Source organism: Branchiostoma floridae, chromosome 6 (assembly GCF_000003815.2).
Source record: "Branchiostoma floridae strain S238N-H82 chromosome 6, Bfl_VNyyK, whole genome shotgun sequence".
NCBI lineage: Eukaryota > Metazoa > Chordata > Leptocardii > Amphioxiformes > Branchiostomatidae > Branchiostoma > Branchiostoma floridae.
Window position 1 is genome coordinate 13358166 of NC_049984.1, and position 19580 is coordinate 13377745.

General features: G+C 40.7%; 1 protein-coding gene across 3 annotated transcripts in view; it reads right to left on the minus strand.

Moving 5' to 3' along the window:
• Positions 1 to 373: 373 nt before the first annotated feature.
• Positions 374 to 19580, minus strand: part of LOC118418688 (C-Maf-inducing protein-like) — a 36120-nt gene continuing 16913 nt past the window's right edge. Inside the window, exons 7-20 of one of the 3 annotated variants that reach the window (XM_035824684.1) lie at positions 16472 to 16534; positions 15706 to 15786; positions 15010 to 15113; positions 14480 to 14584; positions 11842 to 12483; positions 11593 to 11658; positions 11244 to 11270; positions 10874 to 10922; positions 9577 to 9807; positions 7951 to 8139; positions 7244 to 7390; positions 6572 to 6677; positions 4933 to 5003; positions 374 to 4270 (exon numbers count right to left, since the gene is read on the minus strand). In XM_035824684.1, coding sequence (XP_035680577.1) covers positions 4217 to 4270; positions 4933 to 5003; positions 6572 to 6677; positions 7244 to 7390; positions 7951 to 8139; positions 9577 to 9807; positions 10874 to 10922; positions 11244 to 11270; positions 11593 to 11658; positions 11842 to 12483; positions 14480 to 14584; positions 15010 to 15113; positions 15706 to 15786; positions 16472 to 16534 — 1935 coding nt within the window. In that variant the 3' untranslated portion in view covers positions 374 to 4216. Of the gene's footprint in view, positions 4271 to 4932; positions 5004 to 6571; positions 6678 to 7243; positions 7391 to 7427; positions 7482 to 7950; positions 8140 to 9576; positions 9808 to 10873; positions 10923 to 11243; positions 11271 to 11592; positions 11659 to 11841; positions 12484 to 14479; positions 14585 to 15009; positions 15114 to 15705; positions 15787 to 16471; positions 16535 to 19580 lie in introns of those variants that run through there. The other 2 variants (XM_035824685.1, XM_035824686.1) reach the window with 2 other exon arrangements.

The following is a 19580-nucleotide window of genomic DNA, read 5'->3' on the forward strand; positions in this document are numbered from 1 at the left end:
AGATGTGCAAGAACTTTTTCATAGATTTGTTTGTTGAGTATAGTTTGTTCAGAGATACTGTAGCACTGGTCACATACATGTGTATTATATAGCATGCTGTATGTTAATATGTGCCCTCATGGTACTCTTTACTCAGAAGGTATGAATAGATTGCATATCAGTAGGTAGGGATGTTGGATAGGCTTGGCCAAAGAGAGTGAAAAGATTCAGATGCATGGATTTTTAAACCATTGCAAGATGGGATGATACTGTAGACACGTGTATGAATTATAAACCCTGAGAGTACACTGCTTCAGGAGTGTTTTACGCTCTAAATTACGCTCTATTAATCTGTTTATGGGCAATGCAAAAACACTTTTGACAACAAGCCTGGTCATTTGGATGTTTGTATTTATTAGGTCATTGATAAACACTTACATGAAAGCTAGCATGAGGTGGAAAACTGCACTGTCCTCATCTTGTACGAACAAAAGCAACACGACTTCATCGCCATCTTACCAAAATGATACAAATCCGTCCAAAATATCATTGCTTTCCTGTACATGCCAACTTCAGTTGATTCAAAGATTGACATTGGCATGGTGACATTATTCCTGGTTAGACGTCTCTAGAGATGCTTGTTTGTTTTGGAAAACATCACAGTGAATAGAGAGATATTGGGCACGAAGAACAAAGTCATTATTACTATAATCATGGAAAATAGGGGACCTTATAGAAATGTAGACATGCTTTAATCAAGTTCAGAATAGCAATTTTTCTACCTGCACTGGTAATGTTTCTGTCCAGGGTGGAGATTTTTAAAGTGGGTTTTACTTTTAGTTGGAAGATGTCTGACCAGGAATAGTACAAGCCAAAAATCCAGTAGCCATGTCAATAGAGGAAGAATGCCTGCACACAATTCCAAAATAAATCTTTGTCAGTACGTTCTCATACAGTCTTCATTTGTAAGATTGCACAACGGAGTATGACAAGTCAAGAGCGGCAATCCTTCACTGCCGACCAGCTTGCTTGCAGGTGAGTTGTTAAAATACAGTACATTGCAGTTCAACTTAAAGTACGTCCTGAATTGTGATAGATTCTTCAAGCTGGCAAAGTAAAATTATGTCCATTTGTCTTAATTCATAAGCACTTTTACAGACATTCAACACATAAATGACTGCGATTTTGTGTTGTGGAATGTTTTGCACAGCAGGCTTCAAATTAGGCTATTGTGAAGTATATAAATAGAAGATGTTTACAATACCAAGTCCATGTGCAAGTAAAACACTGCTTGAGAACTTGCAACACTAGCAAAAGGCTTGCTGCTGTGCAAAACCTCCATCTCATGACATAACTACTTCATAACGTCATTATTGCCAAGCTTATGAATTTCAACAGCTTATTCAGGAATGTTCAACAAAGCAACATAACAATCCCCATCTTACAAACCATGCTGAGAGGCCAGGTCAACAGGAACTTTGTCTTCCATCTTATTGACTTCAAATGACTGCAAAACGATTTGGCACAATTTACTTTGATGCAAACAAAATTGATTCTTCTCAAAACTATCTCCATCTATTTAGCAAACATCTTTAGGCGACAGTGAAGGATTTCTTTATCATGTGCAGACAGATAAACCCTGTTTGAAACAAAGCAATATTCCAAGAAGCAAGAAGGCATCTCAGCATTTAATAAATAGGACAGGAACATCCTGTGGTCATTGATCTCTCTATACAATCCATGCATGAAGCTAGCTTTCATGGTACAGCAAAACTGCACATGGGAGGGACACTACCAACTCTGGGCTGGAGCACCCTCACAAGTGGCATAATACAAGGACTGTTCCATTCTAAAAGTCTCGTGGGGGAGGACTGGATTACTTTTTTGGGGGGAAGGGGGAAATGATTTTCATATCTGCTCCACCCTTGTTCTGTTTTTTGTTTTCATTGTTGTGCATCCCCTGATCTTGTATTGCTCATAATTTTATCACCTAAAATTTCCCTTGACATGATTTTTTTCCCCGTACAATCCTCCATCACTAGGTAACTATTAATATGGAATAGCCCAATAAGCAAAACAGTGCAACACAGAGATAAAATTCTTACCAGCTTGAACATGTTGGAAAAAGCTCCACAGATGCTGTATCCTGTATATGACAGCACAAGAAGTCACAAATAAATTACATCTCCATTTCTACAATCATCCATTATTATTATTCACAATAAAGGTCGAGCCACAGTGCAATGGTGGAGTGAGTTTCTGTTGATACTAGTGAAAGTTAAACACAGAAAGATGACTGACACATATACATTTACTTCTGGTGCATTGGGCATTCGTTCACAGCCCAACTGTATACATACTCTATAAAGAACTACAGACCCGTCTTACGATCACTTTTCTACAGACAAGGAGAACAGAAAAAAAACATCACAACTGAGAAACAAGGTGACATAACTTCCAGCACTCTAGAAACATTACAGTTTATATTAGAAGATTTTTTTTCTCCAGCCTTCAAAAACATTCACACACAAGTCTTGTTTAAATTAATATCTCACAGACGGTAATAAAAGTTTTCTCAGACAGTATTCAAAGGTAAGTCACATTTCTTGACATCATGTAAGAGGAGACTTTTCATGCCATTGTCCACTTTTCCAGCCAACAAGCCTCTTCTTCTATTCACTATCATGTATTAGTATACAAAGATAAAGTCATATTTCTGTAACTAGGCAACAATGTTCTAGTGTGTGTCTCTTCCATCTATGCTCCTATTCAAAACTGCCTAAGTTACAGTCATTTTACGCTACAAGTCTTCTCTTGAGAATAAATAAATAGTAATTCACTAACTTTCGGGATGCACTGTCCCATAGATTTTCTATACAAATTATTTTTCACTGCTGGTTAGAATTATTTTAGATGCAACAGTTTGACACATGAACAAAAGGTAGGCCAGTATTCTGCACCCAGCTACATGTAGTGGGTGGGACCCTGCTGTGTCCTGTAGTTGCCAAGAGAGATGACCATGTAAGGTGAACGTAGATCAGGCACAGAAGCACACGTTATTGTTTTCTCCCTTTGTCATAGTCATATGCTCAGCTTTTCCAATGCATTTCTGTGTAGAGAATAGTTCCTACAAGTGTAGTGCCATTTCCCAATTGTGCTGGGGTGGTTGTTGTGTCTCTTGTTCCATATTTATGCCAACGCTTGCAGCATAAGTGTACAGTAGTCATGTTTGTTCTTACTGCAACAGGAGACCAGTATACCATGCTGCTGTCAGTTACTTCCTTCAATGTGATCTGAGGTATGCCAATGTTGTTGGAACTCAATTTTGCAGCAGGGGGGGGAATATGCAACAGAACACAATACAAACCAAACATGGTCAATCAGTACATGGCAACTACAGGTCCATTTTAGTCATAAGGTCATCAACAATGCTGAACAGAACTGGCGGATCCTGTACAAGGCAACATCTGAGAAAAAAAAGGAACACAAGTCTAGACTTCGAGGTCCTATATCACTCCATGTTGTTCTGGTCCTATCTAATACAGGTACACAACACATGGTTTCCACCTATCAAACAACAAGTAGGTTTGGCATTGGTACAGGTAGCTTTGTCTGAAGTTTAACACTGTAGACATACGTACGCCACATCAGCGGATACATTGCAACGATCTGATAGCGAATAGGTTCCTCCATTGTGTCACTTCTACAAAGTGTACCGTTAGTACTTGAACGTGTCAATTAACACTGAAGAAGTTCTCTGTGACTTGTCGGTAGTGAACGTGAAGAAGACTATCTAGTCTAGTAAGTGATAATAACGATTGACTTGAACATTGGCCAGCAATGACATGTCTGATAACAACTCTTCCTCCTTCTGCTTTCAATTTAATAGATACTGGACATATCAGTGAATACAGGTAGAACAATATCTGTCAAAGTAAATTCTCTGGAACCATATAGATCTGTATTCAGAAATACTGCCCAATGGTAGGGCTAGGTTTTTTTTCCAGTCACCAAGGTACAGTCCAGTATTATATAGAAATGGCAAGAGGATTTGGAGGTTCGCTACATCTCAAACAAAGATCTGCACTGGGAGGCTGCAGTCAGACACTCACACCACACCAACAGTCCATGTGTGGGGTTTCAACTTTTCCAACATCTCGTCACCACGGCTGGCAGGCCCCAAATCTGGCCACAACTCTTAAAAACAACCTCTGTTTGGTTTGGCGGATGACCCTCCTCACCAGGCATCTGTATATCTGATGTCCATGGATCGTAGTCCAGGCAGATTTTCCTGTGGAGGAAATCAGATGCTATAAACAGCAGAAGTGCCAAAATTCTTCAACTTAGATCTTTACTAATAGTATTTCCTGTTACATACTACCCTACAAGCATAAATGTAGAGGTAATGTGGGCCACCTCAGCCTGAGCTAGTAGCTAGTAGTGCAATCCAGCTTTGCAAAACATGCATATTTGGCTAAGCGCTGGGTCACCCCCAGGGTTGTAGCCAGCATCCGTCCTTTGACGGAATTTTGTAGCTGGGGACGGAAAAAAATTTTGCCCATTCTATCCTCTGTGAGCAAAATTTAACCCTCAAAATGCAGGAAATAGCATTTCAGAGAGTCTAGATTTCAAACTTTTCCCTAGGAAGGCTGTGGCAAAGCCACTCAAAATTGAGGGGACGGAAAATGATTTCTGGCTGGCTACAACCCTGGTTACCCCTCTTCTCAATAAGCCTGTTGGATTCTTTTACATGCAGAGGTTTGATGCCATCAGCTCCCTCATACACAGGGCCACTGGTTGTACATCCTCATCTGCAAGGCCAGTAACTCTTTTACAGGCTTGGATGGAAACCCAGGCTGCTGGCACCATGGAATGGCGAGTAGCAGACCACTTAACCATACAGACATGACATAAGCGTATACAGTAGTATCAAAAGTAGGAATTTTTTTTTACCTTCAGCAGCTCATAGGTGTCTGGGCTGAGCTTGGTGCTGTTCAGATTCAGATGCTGCAAACTCTTCATTGCTGTAAAAAAAACAGACATCCCTTAACATAACTGTTCACATCCACATAAGACAAACCTATTATATCACACTTCCCTCCCAAATTCACACTGCTACAACCATACAAAACATGAAACAGAGGAAGAGAGGAGCATGGATAGATATGAATACTGCAATAGAGAAAAATTTGTACTTGCAGTATTTCAAAGTGAAAAAAAAAGGTGACCATCAGTACACACATTCATGCAAATCAGAGTCTCATTTACATAATTGATAAGAAAATGCTTAGGCTTCTTTGCTTAGATAGAACAAGCCTCTTTCAACCTCCTTGGATAGAATGTTCTTACTTGAGTTGCTAAGGTGGAGAAGATGATCAACTGATATCATTCATATGCCTGAGGACCCTATTTGCATAACCAATGAGAAGCATTTATAGTATGTCACAGTGCCAACCCATAAGATAGTGGCTGCTGGCTAGCTGCCACCACGCCTCCATATGTACATGCAAACACATCTAACCCTCACTTGACAGGGAACAAGAGACGATAAACTGGACAGCCCGTGTGAGTAAGTGAGTGTATGATGGAAGTCTGAAATCATAGAATGTGCACTACTTCTGACCCAAGGTTCACTACTAAAAGTATCCCATATGTTTTGCCCTGTCAGCTGAGATCAACACTATCTCTACACCACCCCAGGAATCTGGTTCGAATCACGGCCTGGCATCCCCAGTACCACTGCAGGTAGTGAACGGTGACCTCAGTAACATGCCAAGGTCACAGGAAACACCAATCAGCAGTGAGCTCTGGCTCCGTGTGACGGATGGGTTCAACTGGGGACAGCTCGTGACTTACTCCCCTTCTACAAACACACTAAGGTCAAGGTAGCTATTTCTGGAGGATACCTTTGTCCTCCGCAGACCCAATAAGAGCCAAATGCATACATCATTGTCACTGAGGCATGTATAAAATGTTTTTAGGCATAGGAACATTAATGTTGTGTTTCTGAGTACAGTTATATGGTCAGTGGGCAGAGATTTTCTCTTTTTTGAAAGACTTTTATCAAAAAGATTCAATAGAATAAAGTTTGACCAGGCAAAACTGAAATACTTTATGACAATGGTAATTCTAATATCATATTCTAATCAGACAAATATACATTATTTCCATCGCAACAGAAGTGACGAGAACATGTTGGAAAACGGCCCAACAACATTGTTATCACACGTCAGATCAAAAATTTTGTGTCCCTTGTCAGCGGTCACCCCCCCCGCCCCAATGCTAGGGTCGGCAGATTTTCACTAGGGTCGATCATGTAACCAGAAACTAGGCCTTATGAAGTCCATACTGTACATCCCCCACCTCGACAGTGTAACAAAGGCTAGTTGCCATGCAGAAGACCAGTAACCAGCAGAAAATACAGGCTTTTCATTTGACATTATCTGCACCATGTTGGATTATAATGTATGCCCATAAAGCACACGAAGATGCCATTGCTTAATGTAATTACATGTCAAATCACGATTCCTTTGTCATCAATGTAAAGCCCGTGTACACTTGACACGTGTCATCCAGTGCTGTGTTGTCTGACCTTTGATGGACTCCAGCCCCTTGTCAGTGACGGGTGTCTCACACAGGTTCAGCACCTGCAGCTTGTGGAGGTGTTCGGATAGCAGAATCAGCCCCGCATCGCCAAACTGTCCAGGAAAAACAAAGTACATTGTAGTTGCGTTTTACATTCATGAAGGTTAGACAAGAAGAAGGAAGGAAGAAGAGATGGACATAACTCAAAACATCTGAAGTAAATCTCTCAAGTTTTTTGTCCAATTGTAGAGATAGAATTGTATTTGAACAAAGTAGTTGCTCTAAGATGTGAGCCTTACATAAATACACCACACACTAAAAAGAAAAAAGAAAACAGTGAAACTGATCTCAAACCAGTTTAGCTCATTGAAGAGCTATCCTAGTACACTGGTCATGACAGAAAAAAAACAGATGATGTATACTGTATCTACATCTTCAATGTACTGAGGAGAGTCTCCTACATCCTAAATGTTTCTATAAGTACAATGAACAGTGGACCATATGGCTAAATAACCAATTCAAAAGAACTGTGACCTAGCGTGTGTGTCAGGGAGGCAACAACAGCCAGGATATGAACTCCAGACAACAAGGCTAAACACCAAATGAAATAATGTTATGTTTTGTTAGCTACAAAACTGTGCAGGTTGTAAAGCCTCCACAGAAGTGGTGTTGTACTGACCTGAGTGGACCACAGGTTGAGGTACGTGAGGGTGGGCAGCTTGATGAGATGTTCTGCACACGTACTGGTCACCTGGGTGAAGGCCAGGCTCAGGCTCACCAGGTTCCCAAACGACCCGGAGCTCAGGATACGCACCAGGTCCGCATCCTGGGGAGACAACAACACATCAACATACACATACACAACAAACACTCGTCCGCTAGGACCCAGAGCGCAGGATACGCACCAGGTCCGCATCCTGGGGAAACAACAACAGTTCAACATACACATCTACAACAAACACTCCTCCAACATACAGCGTACTGATGTCTTACTAATGGTCATGTACATCCAATCTTTTGGAATGAAGTACTAAAACATAATAAGAGGTACACCTTTGATGATCAGCACTATGTGTTTCTTTGACGTACCAAGTTTTGTCTATGAATGATTTTTCCTTTATAAGATGAAGATTTATCAAATGTATGTAATTCCCATAGACAGCAATACTAGCTAATGGGGGAGTCCCTTCTGTGACGTCCCGACCTGTTGCTAGTTTGTCCCACCAGAGGGCAAACAGAAGACAATTGATTTTAATTTTACATACAGGTTTTTACATCATCTCAGCTATATCTTAGGGTTTTCACCAAATTGCTACTTGAATGATAGAGAAAGTTTCATTTCAACAGCACTTTAAACCCTGTTACCACAGCATGATTGTTTTGTACCGTGGACTTGGATGGCATGGTGAGACAGGTCGGTCCTCCCTCCTTCTGTAACTCCCGTAGCTGAGACTGCTTCTGGCACAGGATGCTGTACATCATCTGTCCGTAGTCCGTGCTCTCCAGTGTGGCGATCAGCTGGAGCTTCAGGTCGTTGTCTATGACTATATTCATCTCCAGGATCAAACAGAGCACCTGGAGAGAAGGAGGGGGGCATAATTTACTGGTTAGGCCACGGAAAAACTTCACAGCTTTTCGAAAACCACCACATTTATCGAAAAGAGTAGGGGTCCTTCCCCGTGTGAGTGGTTCAAAACCTACAGTCCTTTGGCCACACATGGGTCAACTGCTGTCATATTGAGGTCACTCGAGTTAGCGCCGAATTGCAGCCACTCCAGACCCTTGCGATTAAGCTGCACCTATCATAAGTTGCTCACAATTCAGCCCCTGGCTGCAAAGAGAGAAATTCGCCAACCAAACAACAACAAAAAAAGTTATTTATATCCCCTTTTCCTCAACCTCACCACAGTGTGTACACACCTGTATACCACAGCCTTACACCCCGTTCACACCAGGATTCACAAAGTTAGATAAACCAAAGCACAGGATCGATCTCTCAAACCCACCTCCTCAAGTGGATTGGGAAGATCGCGATTATCGCACTCCTTCAAGCTGAGTTGTGACCATTCCTACTAGGATTCGCGAATAGCATCAATTAAGTACTTGGGTGAATCCTGATTCACAAATCCTGGTGCAAACTGGTCATAATTTTACACTACTCACAACAGGACTCACTGGATTCAAACTTACACTTGAGAGAAAGGGTACCTGATCTTGCAATTCATATACCAAAAAAAACCTGAAAACTTTCAATATTATGGATCTTGCTCAAGAAATTCTTTTAAGATTTCAACCCTTGCTCCTTTGGCTAAGTCCTATCCACTTAAAAAAATCAATCAAATCCATTCATAGCTTTGAGCTACTCTGTTGAAAAATGAATAAAGTTTGAACATTCAGCTAAGAGAAAGTTCCACAAGCTGTTGGTATGTTATATAAGCACTGACACCAGCTACACTGTCTGTCCTGTCTTTCAAAGGCTGGTTGTGTAAAGGGGTAATTACCAGGTGTTATGTAACAACAGCATGGACTTATTGACCCATGTTTCACCTATTCTGAATACCAGTGGTGCAGCTGACACACTCCTTCATGGAAAATGTATGAATCTTATGAAAAACAGGCCTTATAACCCTGCCTGGCACTATCAGTAAAGCTACGGGCACAATCCGCCGTACGTGCAGTTTGTCCGTACGTTTTTTTGGGAGGCCACATCCGCCACATATTTGTGGAAATGTTCAGGCTGTACAGGGCAGGTGAGTCGGCCTGTACTGGCACGTACGGGGGGCGAATCCGCAGCCCGATGGCACACAAAGTTTTGCCTGTACCTAAAGTTCCAAGGCATGTCTGCGTGCTCCAAAATCTGTCGGATTCCCTACGAGTTCGTACAGAGGCAGTACTTACCACTTACAGATCCCAGAAGATTGCCTAGGTTTTGGCACGTAGACAGCATGTATTTGCACGTACGGCGGGTTGTGCCCTTAGCTTAAGTAAACATGCTAGACTACAATGCAGTACCTTGATCAGTGTCTTGTCCCCACGCAGTGCCAGCAGCAGACATGGTCCCCGCATCTCCTCCTTCATGAGGGACGTCAGGAACTTTTTCCGTTTGTTACAGAGGCAGTTCATCAGTCTATCTACTACAGCTGAGAAGACTTCTCCTTCGTCGTTACAGGTGCTGGAGCCCGGGCAGAAGATGTGAAACCAGCCGTCCTTCCCCTCCCGCACAGGCAGGATCATGCAATGGACCTGCACACAAACATGTTCATACATTCAGGGAGGGTATTCTCCTATGCAGAGCCAATGGGGAGGCTCTGCTGAACTGGACTGATCATGCAGTTTCCATTTTAGGGGATGTGGCCTCTAACCAGCAGTCAGCCAATCAGTAAGTCACCTAAATATATTTTTAAGGTAAAACAAAGTCTCTGAATGATTGACAGCTATATACTTTCATATGCTAGAGACCACACCCTCAAATGTGGTAAACCTCAGCCCACTTAGCAGAGCCTCCCTTAGGTGTATTGTATGGTCTGTGCGGCAGGCAGAGTTAGGACAGTTAGAGTTGCGAATGAGGGCAGTTGAGGAAAATAGAGAGCAGTAAGGCAAGACATACATCAGCTGCATCCATATTTTTGGATACTACTAATACAGTAACTACTACTACTTCTTTGAAATCCAAGTCTTGATGTTGTGTTTCTGATTATGGGCCTCTTTTTGCTCCTTTTTTTTATATTCCCCCCCAAAGAGATCCAACATTAAGTAACTTAAAAAGAAAGAACATACAACTGAAATGCATCAGGACACGGCTACTTTTAACAGATTCAGAGTGCTAATATAAAGGGGAGATAGATTTGGTGGGTCGGTTCATATCATTTTTTTTACTGCAACAATAATGAGGGGAACATTCTACAGGGTTTTCACTACTCAGGTGTCTGATCAAAAATTCTATATCCCTTGCTAGCAGTCAACCCACACAAAAGGCAAGGCTTTGAAAGTGAATTTTCTATGGGAAGAATACATTGCAAAGATTCCTCCAATTTGAAACTAGTTTGTGTACAGTATGTTAGAAATGACAGTTTTCAATGAGAAACTGATAACAAAATGTCATAGGACACTGATGTCAGCGATGTGCAAAATGACAAACATGTAATGAACTTTAAGAACCTTACATTGATTGCTACCAAAATACATTCCATATTTTTAGAATTCATTGTAACTATACATTTGGATGACAAACAAAACCATCTAAGAAACATCTGAAAATTTTTTACATTACCTTGGGAACAAAAGAATTTGAAATGAAACAAATTCCTACCTCACATCTTTCATCTCCAGCAAATGTTAAAATCACATTTCTCATGTGCCTGTCAGGGGGCAGAATACATGTCATTAGTACATACATAGTTTCGACCTTCCACTTAATGCAATCACCAACATCTCTGATTAATAATGCAATATATGAAATTTGATCTTATTTCCTATGGTTCATAAGATACTCACTTTATAACATGTAAAATAAAGTGCGTAGGAGTGTAGGTATTGGTAAGTTGAGCTGACGACACATTTGAAGAAATCAGTAACTCAAAAGCTGTTCCAAACATTTTTACACTGTACTATGCGCATAACCCTCCATGCTGGCTACACTTCTACGTGGTGAAAATGGAATATAAAAATTTTATACTTACTTTGCAAAAGTATCATTTGAGAGAGCCCTGCAAATAAAAGCAAAAGACATATTACAAACATGTTCTACAGACATCCATACAAAATCAGATCAATTTTGGAAGGTTGGAAGAAAAAAGTATCAATCTCACATTCACACTCATTCCCTTAAAGTTTCTTCTCTTAAAGAAGTGTAATCAACAAAAGTCAGACCATCTTATCTATCTATTCATTTATGGGTCTTAAGGGTGATCCCTTCAGTTAACTTGGTATTACTGATTTCCAAGAGATATCTAGCAAAATTTACCATGTTTATTCAGAAGAAATAGACTAGAACAGGCAAACACAACCAGGATAAGATTCAGCACCTACCCCTTGGGGAATGGAATTGGATGCAACAACATAGCAAGGCCCGGTCTCCAGTCTTCATACGTAGACCTGCAACAATGTAACAAGTGCTCATGAGACTTACATCCTGTCTTGAATGACATAAGACATTCTCAAAAATGCTTCAATTCTTGAGGCTTTGCACACAAAAAAAGCACTGATCACAAAAAGTTACAGAGCATCAAGAGTATACATTCTTCTACAAACAATTGAAGAATACTTGGCCTAACTCACATTTCCTCCAAAATGGTGACGAAGCACCGCGTCACTCTCTCGGCCATGACCTTGTCAGTTATGAGTAGCGACTTGACCCGTAACACTCCGTTCTTTCCACCAAGTCCCGTGACAGGCACCATTCTCTGAGGGTATTGCAACTTTGGGCTGAAGTGCAGGTTTCCGTCCATGTCCACATTTGGTCTTTTTGGCCTCGTACCAATTGTGTATCCAGTGGCCCCAAGATCATTGTAGTCCATGCGGAGTTTCACTTCATTTACCGCCACATCGCTCTTGGTCCCCTGTGAGTTCACAGACTCTACCGAACTGTCCATGTTTGAGTCTTCTCTGCAGTGGCCGTTTACTCTTCCTTCAGCTCCGTGGGACTTGTACAGTTCATTGTTCAACACTCCAAAGGCCTTCCCGTTGTCCACCAAACTGTCCATCGAACTCATAATGTTGGGCCCGTAAATTTTCCTCTTCTCGTCCGGCGTGTACTTGGGGCTGGTGTCTCCCGGGTAACAGGCGCGGGTGTTGAAGGTCGTCTTCCTGTCGCTCCCGGGGGTCTGCTCGCCGCTCTCCAGGCTGGACATGGAGCTGCTGGTGGAGGAATTTGTCGTCTTGTGCTCGGGGATTGTGCTGTGATGGACACCGAAGTTGAAACTTAAGAAGGGGAGCAAGAAATGTAAGCAGGTGAAGTTAAGCATGTTTGCCAAGGTTGCGCTGGAAACCACCAAACACGTTTCACGACACGGCCACGGCAACCACGGGTCACACAAGCAACAGCACAGAGGGCTACTGTAATTCTTGATTTTATTGCGGTAATTTAATTTTAGCGTTTTTAGCGCCCACTAGTCGAGCGCTAAATTTTCATTACGCGACTTTTTCATTACGCGAATTCACCCCCGCCCCCTCCCTCTAATGTCGCGGCACCGATTTCTGGTTTTGTTATATACGGTCACGATCTATTGAACTCTTATCCTTTACAAAAACGTGCACACATTACACTAGTAATTCACACAGGAACAAGAAGTTCGTCGTTCTTCAAGAAATAAAACATATATTTAAATGGAAAGTTTGTCGTCATTTCTTCTACAAAATGCAGTGAAAGCATGCTGACCTAAACAACACAAATTCGTTACGAGCTGAGCTGCATATTTACACAATCGTATTTATCAATATTATTCTACGCTACGATTTAGAAGTTTGTCCATAAAATATACAAAACAGTTACGAAGTTCACGTTGTGCTACGATGTTACACAAGACTTAGAAAATGTCCGCGTCATCTTAGCGTGCAGATGTACAACAACAGCAAAAATGGCGTCGCAGAAAAAAAATACAAAGCCACTACGGAATATTTGGTGTAAATCTACGAATTTCTAGGCAGAAATACAGTCAAATTCCCAGCGTCAAAGCGCAATATGCAAGGCGTGTTTTTTGTGAGCTACGAACAATTCGGAATCAAACCCTCATTACAAGAATCCGCCGCCACCCAAGCGTACAGACAACAACAATCAAGTTTCAAAATGGCGCCGACCCTGCGCCGCATGGTTCTCACAAAATTATTTCTGCGGCGCCGCATCGAGGTCGGCAACCTTCAAGTCTGGCGATGTTTTTTGTGTGAAAAGTTTCCGATCTTGTTCGTTCCATGGCGGGCGACTTCTTCCAGAAACGTCTTTTTGATCGAATGCGTGGCCGATTCGAGATTCGCTGACGTCCCTCCCAAGTTTTCGCTACCAAATTTCGCAATCTTGGTCTCGCTTCCGGAGTATGGTGGTAGTTACCGCTACATTTTCTCTCGCTGCTCGCCGCCTGTATGGCTTTCTTGGCCTCCTTATTCACGACAGTAGTATCAAGTGGGTTGTTGTCGTCGTTGGGTCGGCTATGTCCGCCAAATAAATTTTAGCGGGCCGCCGGCCGGCCAGAGTCGGCGGCCGTCAAGCGTGTTTTGAAATCACCGCGTCGGCACGGTAGTTGTTTATTATTCAGAACCACACGCACCGCCGGCGTGTATGTTATTTCTTGTCATGTCTTTTTCGGACTTAAGGCATGTAAACTACCGAGGATGTTGGTAATATTCACGCAATTTTTCACACATCCGACTGAAAATTTAGCGCCTCCTTCACAACGCTAAAATTAAGTTACGCGAGTTACTCCATTTTCCCCAAAACGCTATAATTTCCAGACGCGAGAATTTCAAGAATTACAGTATATAAGAACTGAATAAAGGGGAGAATCAGTACAAGTCACAGGTACTCAGTAGAGTCAGCACAACAAGTTCAGAAACCTATGTTTTATCAATCATTTCTCCATTGTTACTTAATCAGTTGTTATATCTTAGGTAGATAACAAACGGAATGAGAAAATTTGGAACAAAATTAGCAGATGAACACACAATATGACATGAAGACTACTCTATTTGAATACATCAAAAGGTTGTATTTTTTCAAAATGAAATAATAAATGAAGAAAGAATAGAGGAAGGTCAAAAATAATGCATGGAAAAGAAAGGGGACACAGGGGTCATATGATCACCCCCTTGTTATTCAAGGATTAGAAAGCCATCCTAAAAACATGACAGTAACTACATGCAGTACTGGCTTTGTGTATGGTTAAGAATGATACTATCTGTCAAGTAGACATTAATGTGGACTTACTGATATACACCATCCTCGAAGCATGAGTAGATGGCTGCCAGGCAGACTGACACCAGGTTGTACAGTACTCGGTGGTGGGGGCAGGCACTGGCAGGGCCATGCATGCTGCAAAAAAACACACCAACCAGGTTAGCTTCATTTTTACCTTCAACAAGAAGGTTTATCTTTTCAGTGCCATATTTTTGTGGCTGGACCTTTGTGATATTTGGTCTGTCATACTGCAGTAGAACTTCCAGTTTTCACGTCTTGTTTTGCTTGTCATGACATGCTAGGGTCATGATTTTTAATAGTAGATAGCTCTTTGGCTCAAGAAGAGGTGCTGGAAATTTTGAGCCCCCTAGCAGCTCTTGTTGGAACTGCAAGGGCCAATTTTGTTTGAGACTTAATTTGTAAAATATTCTTGATATTCTTGACACAATTGTTTTCCTTTTTTGGAGAAAGCATTGTGATATGCCATGGAAAAATTAAACATTACAGAATGGCTATGTTCCTCCTATGATACTGCCATATATCAGTATACATATTTCTACCATTTGATGAATGCCTTGACTGAAGTGGTTCCGTCATTCTGTGAGTTCAGAGCTAAGATGTAGTCCTGTACAAACATCCGCAGCCGAGGGAACTTTCCAAAGTCCTGCAAGTAAAAACATGCAATCATAAAAATGCCTGAAAATAAAGGTTTTTCATTTGCTTGAGTAAAAGGACTTCATGTCTATAACATATAACAGCTACCTTTTTGGCCAGCAGGTTCTATTTTCATCATTTGAAACTATTGCTATTATTACCTTCGTCAAGATGGTTATGTTTTGGAAAGTACTCGTTTGTTTGTCACCAATATGACCGAAGAACAGCTGGATGGATTGGTTTTATATTTGATGTGTATGTGAATAAAACTGCAAATGTTTAGATTTTGTGTCTCTTGTGTTCTGAACATGCTATGGTGACAATTTTGGGATAATAGACAGCTCTTGCACAAAATGGTTTAGGCTTGGGTCCCAATTATCCAAATCAGGATCTAATTTGAATGAATAACAATTAATGAGGAAATCTGATCAATCCAATGCATTTCATGATAGGACTAAGATTTGCTGATGCCTGCAACTTACACGCAAAAATTTTACTTGCTTACAGCTAAAGTCTGCAGGATGGGGATTAATCAAAAGAACTCAGGAAAGGAGAGGGAATGAAGTGGAGTACAAAGTCCTAAAAATCTGATGCCTACTTACCGAAGTGTGCTTCAAGATGCGTTGGATGATGGGTGTAAAGATACTGGTGACAATCTCAGATCGGGGAGAATCCCGGCAAATCTGGACACACACAGAGAAATGATATCAAATTTTATGTCATACCTGGGCCGTGATAATGTTCGATACGGTTCTTCAGGGCCGGTCTGTATTTTATGATATCACACAGGCTACAGTAGAATGATTAGAATGCACTTTGTGTAAAACAAGTGCACTGCTATCAACTTCTAACGCATTTCACATTGAAATGTTTACTCGGGTAGGTATGACTTGAAAAAAATATACAACTTGGTTCATTCCACATGACCCTTAAGCCCTGGGTCAGACTGGCACCTTAGGTGATACGGAATATTCCATGTTGTATTCCCTGTATTATACATAAAATCACGACTATGATTGTAACAATTCATGGTCATTAGGTAATACCACTGCAAATCAACTTGTGGTGAATGGTGAAACACCGTCCTTATTATAAACCTTCTAATAGGGATTTCTGTTCTCATTTCCTTTAAAAGAGGAGAAAGCACGTCTTTGTACTTGACTTTTCTCAAGATTTAAATAATTGCCAAAAAACACTTCAAAAAGCCTTAATAAGGCCTACGTGATCCAGTATTGAAGTGAAGTACCTAGTTCAAGTACTGCATCCTGCACATGTACATCTTACAGCAATATAAATGAGATAAAAATAGGGACTGTAGCATATGGTGGAGTCACTCCAAACAATGGCTGGTAGGGAACAGGTGCCTACCTTACTGAAGAACTCAGCTATCTCGATGGAGGGTTGGTTATCCTCTAGCAGGGGTGCCATGTGCTGCAAGACAATGAGTACAAATCTTGAAATATTCACAATGTGGTTTTATGATTGCAGTTTTTGCAGTGATTGTGAAATCATCACCTAGCAAATGTTTGTTGAGTAATGCAGCATCTCTCCACCACAAACCTGTAACAACACAGTGAACACCGCCTTTTCACACTGTTTATAATTGGGGTTTAACAAAATCAAAAAAGAAGGAAAACTACATAAGAGGTTTTTCAACTGTTTTCCCACCCAACTGAGAAATTAGATCCCTGTAAAACTAAATTAATCTACAGTGTTTCTAGATAATTTTTGGTCAGCCTCTGGATCAGTTGTGATGGTATTTGGTGAGTGTGTGGTCGATTATGGGCCACCAATATATCTTTATATATTTTACAATACAACTAATTTGGATAGAGAAAACTATCAATTGAAATAGATTATGCTAATTACAACCTTTTTTTACATTATCAAGGTTAACGACACAACATAAATAAGACATTTACAGAATCTCTGAATATATATGACTTAGAGGTATAAAGTCGACCAACTCCTTTTCTTTGAAATTTCACTACCTGGACAACAAACATGCACTGCTTAGGTTTAATACCACTTACTGGCCTGGAGTTGTTTGTGGCAAAAGCTGAGAGAGAGAAATATCAAAGGCTGCTGACATTTAATACAAAAAGGGGTCACCACAGGCGACTGTGGATTTGCATGGGCAATGTGCTTTTATCTCTTACTTCAGCACTGCCAACTGATTGCTTCTTTTATCACAAACAAGCACCGAAGGCTTTGATATTAAATGAATGTGACATGTTACAGAATTTCACTTAAATTTTCAAGCACAAAGGGTGAATCAGGTCTTAATTACTGTTTTCATCCACATTTTACCATCTTGTGACAAACAAGTTGCCACCCTGCAAAAAAGACAACTACAGAAATATTGGTGAACACTAAAACCACCATTCCTTAAACATAACACTTGACTATGGCCAAAATGTATCAGTTACAGTCAAACCTACATGTATACAAGTGACAACCTGTACTAAAAAAAATGTAAGGACCAACTGGCTAACGTGAACACCTTTAGCAGTTCCTTAGATAATTTTTCCATTTAGTAATGATTTACACATTAGTATTGAGACTCCTGTCTACATAGTAACCACATAGACCAGCCTTTATTGGTCCACCTTCTAGGACAGGTTTGATTGTACTTTTTATGAGAAGAGCCGTGACATTTCTTCTGTAAATTATTCAGCATGTCAATCATCATGTTTCATTTCATTTCCATATATGGATACTTGAGTGCTTAAGCAGTTGGCACCACATCGCAACTGCCATCGTTGTCTCTTTGTGTCATTCATCTATTCAACCAATCACTATTGCTGTACATGTATACACATCTTGTGCAAGCCTTCTGTTGCTTTCAATAAAGTAAGCATATTGCTACCTTTGTTTGACATTCTGATTTTAGAAATGATGCACGATCAACTCAACATGTTATCAAATCTTTAAAAAATTGACAAGTAAAATAATCTCTGAGCCATCAATATAGGAGAGAACATATATGTACAATCTTAGTCACAAAATCTTTTCTCACAATTTTTTGGTGGCGTCTCATCTAAGGACGCTTATGCAACTTCCCTTCCAAAAGCCTTTTCACAGAATCTTAACCTTTTCTCACAATTTTTTGTTTGTGTCTCATCTAATGATGCTTATGCAACTTCCCTTCACCAATAAGGTTGAAAAAAGGAAATTCTTGTTCAGCCTTCTTGCCTTCACGAAAGCCTTTTCACTACTTGCATTTACTCAGGCACGACTTGATGGTGTTCCTTATGTAATTTGCCTGAAGGACACTGACGCATTTCTGCACTAGCTATCCTCACAAAGGACACAACTAGAATGGGCCCACCCTTACAAGCCACTCAAAATGAAAGAAAAACAGATGGACACCAAGTCACTTATCGTCCACTTTCCTACAAAAAAAGGGAGACTGTCGATTTCTCACAGCCGTAAATGGCTTGCAAAGCTACTTTTACTTCCATATAAGTTCATGTTCGGGGAGGCCTATTAACTTCCACATCAAATTTCTGGTCACGCACGAACTGTAAATCACAGGGGCCCATAAAACATGCACGACACAACTGTTCGCACCAAGCCAGACTGCCTTCCTATCTATTCCTAACACCTGTTCAGTCTTCCCTGCCAGTCCTTATCAGAATAACACATAAACATTCAACAGCCTGAAAACCTCCAAAAACATAACGGTTATTGAGTTAACTGCTGTTAGTTACAGGTTAGCTGTTATCCTTATCTTCCTGTAACGGCTTTCCATCAAAGATTTTCATTATCGTATATCAAATACCTGATTCTGTATTTTTCCATTTCAAAATGAATTTTTACATAAAATGTTCCCATTGCCAGTTGGCATCCTTATGTCATTGCCAGTAACGATGGTGTAAATGATGTAAATGGTAACCACATTTTATCACCCATCTTCTTAACATAATGAAAATATAGATGATCCTATATCAGGATCCTAGTTATCTTTTTTCAAGACACAATCTGTTGCAGTTTTTGCAAAAAATTTCAGCCTTACTCCACATTTAGGCCCACTTAGCGAGGAGATGAATCAATAATGGGATGTTAAAAAACCCTGGGGCAACGCGGCAGCCTCCCTGCTGGTTGGAGTCGTGAGCTGGGGCCTTCCCCAAAATAAATCCCCTTGCTCTCCGCAGCTCAAGCAGATCCACAGAACCACTGAATCATGGCCACGCTATCAAAGTGAACACCCTCGGGGAGACGCTCCATCCCTTATTCTACTCACGAGTTCCAAAACTGTCCTCATTTGTATTTTAAGCTTTTATATATGGTTAAAAGTGGTAAGATACATTGTTGCGTGGCGACTGTTTTCCTGTAATCTTCTATTTACCAAATGCTGTGGACGAAGCGGAAACATTTCAAGATCTTATATTTCAAAGCGTTATCTTTTCAGGAACAAATTTCTTTTCATCTTTTTGCGTTTGCACAAATTGTTTGTTTTTGTCAGTCAACATTT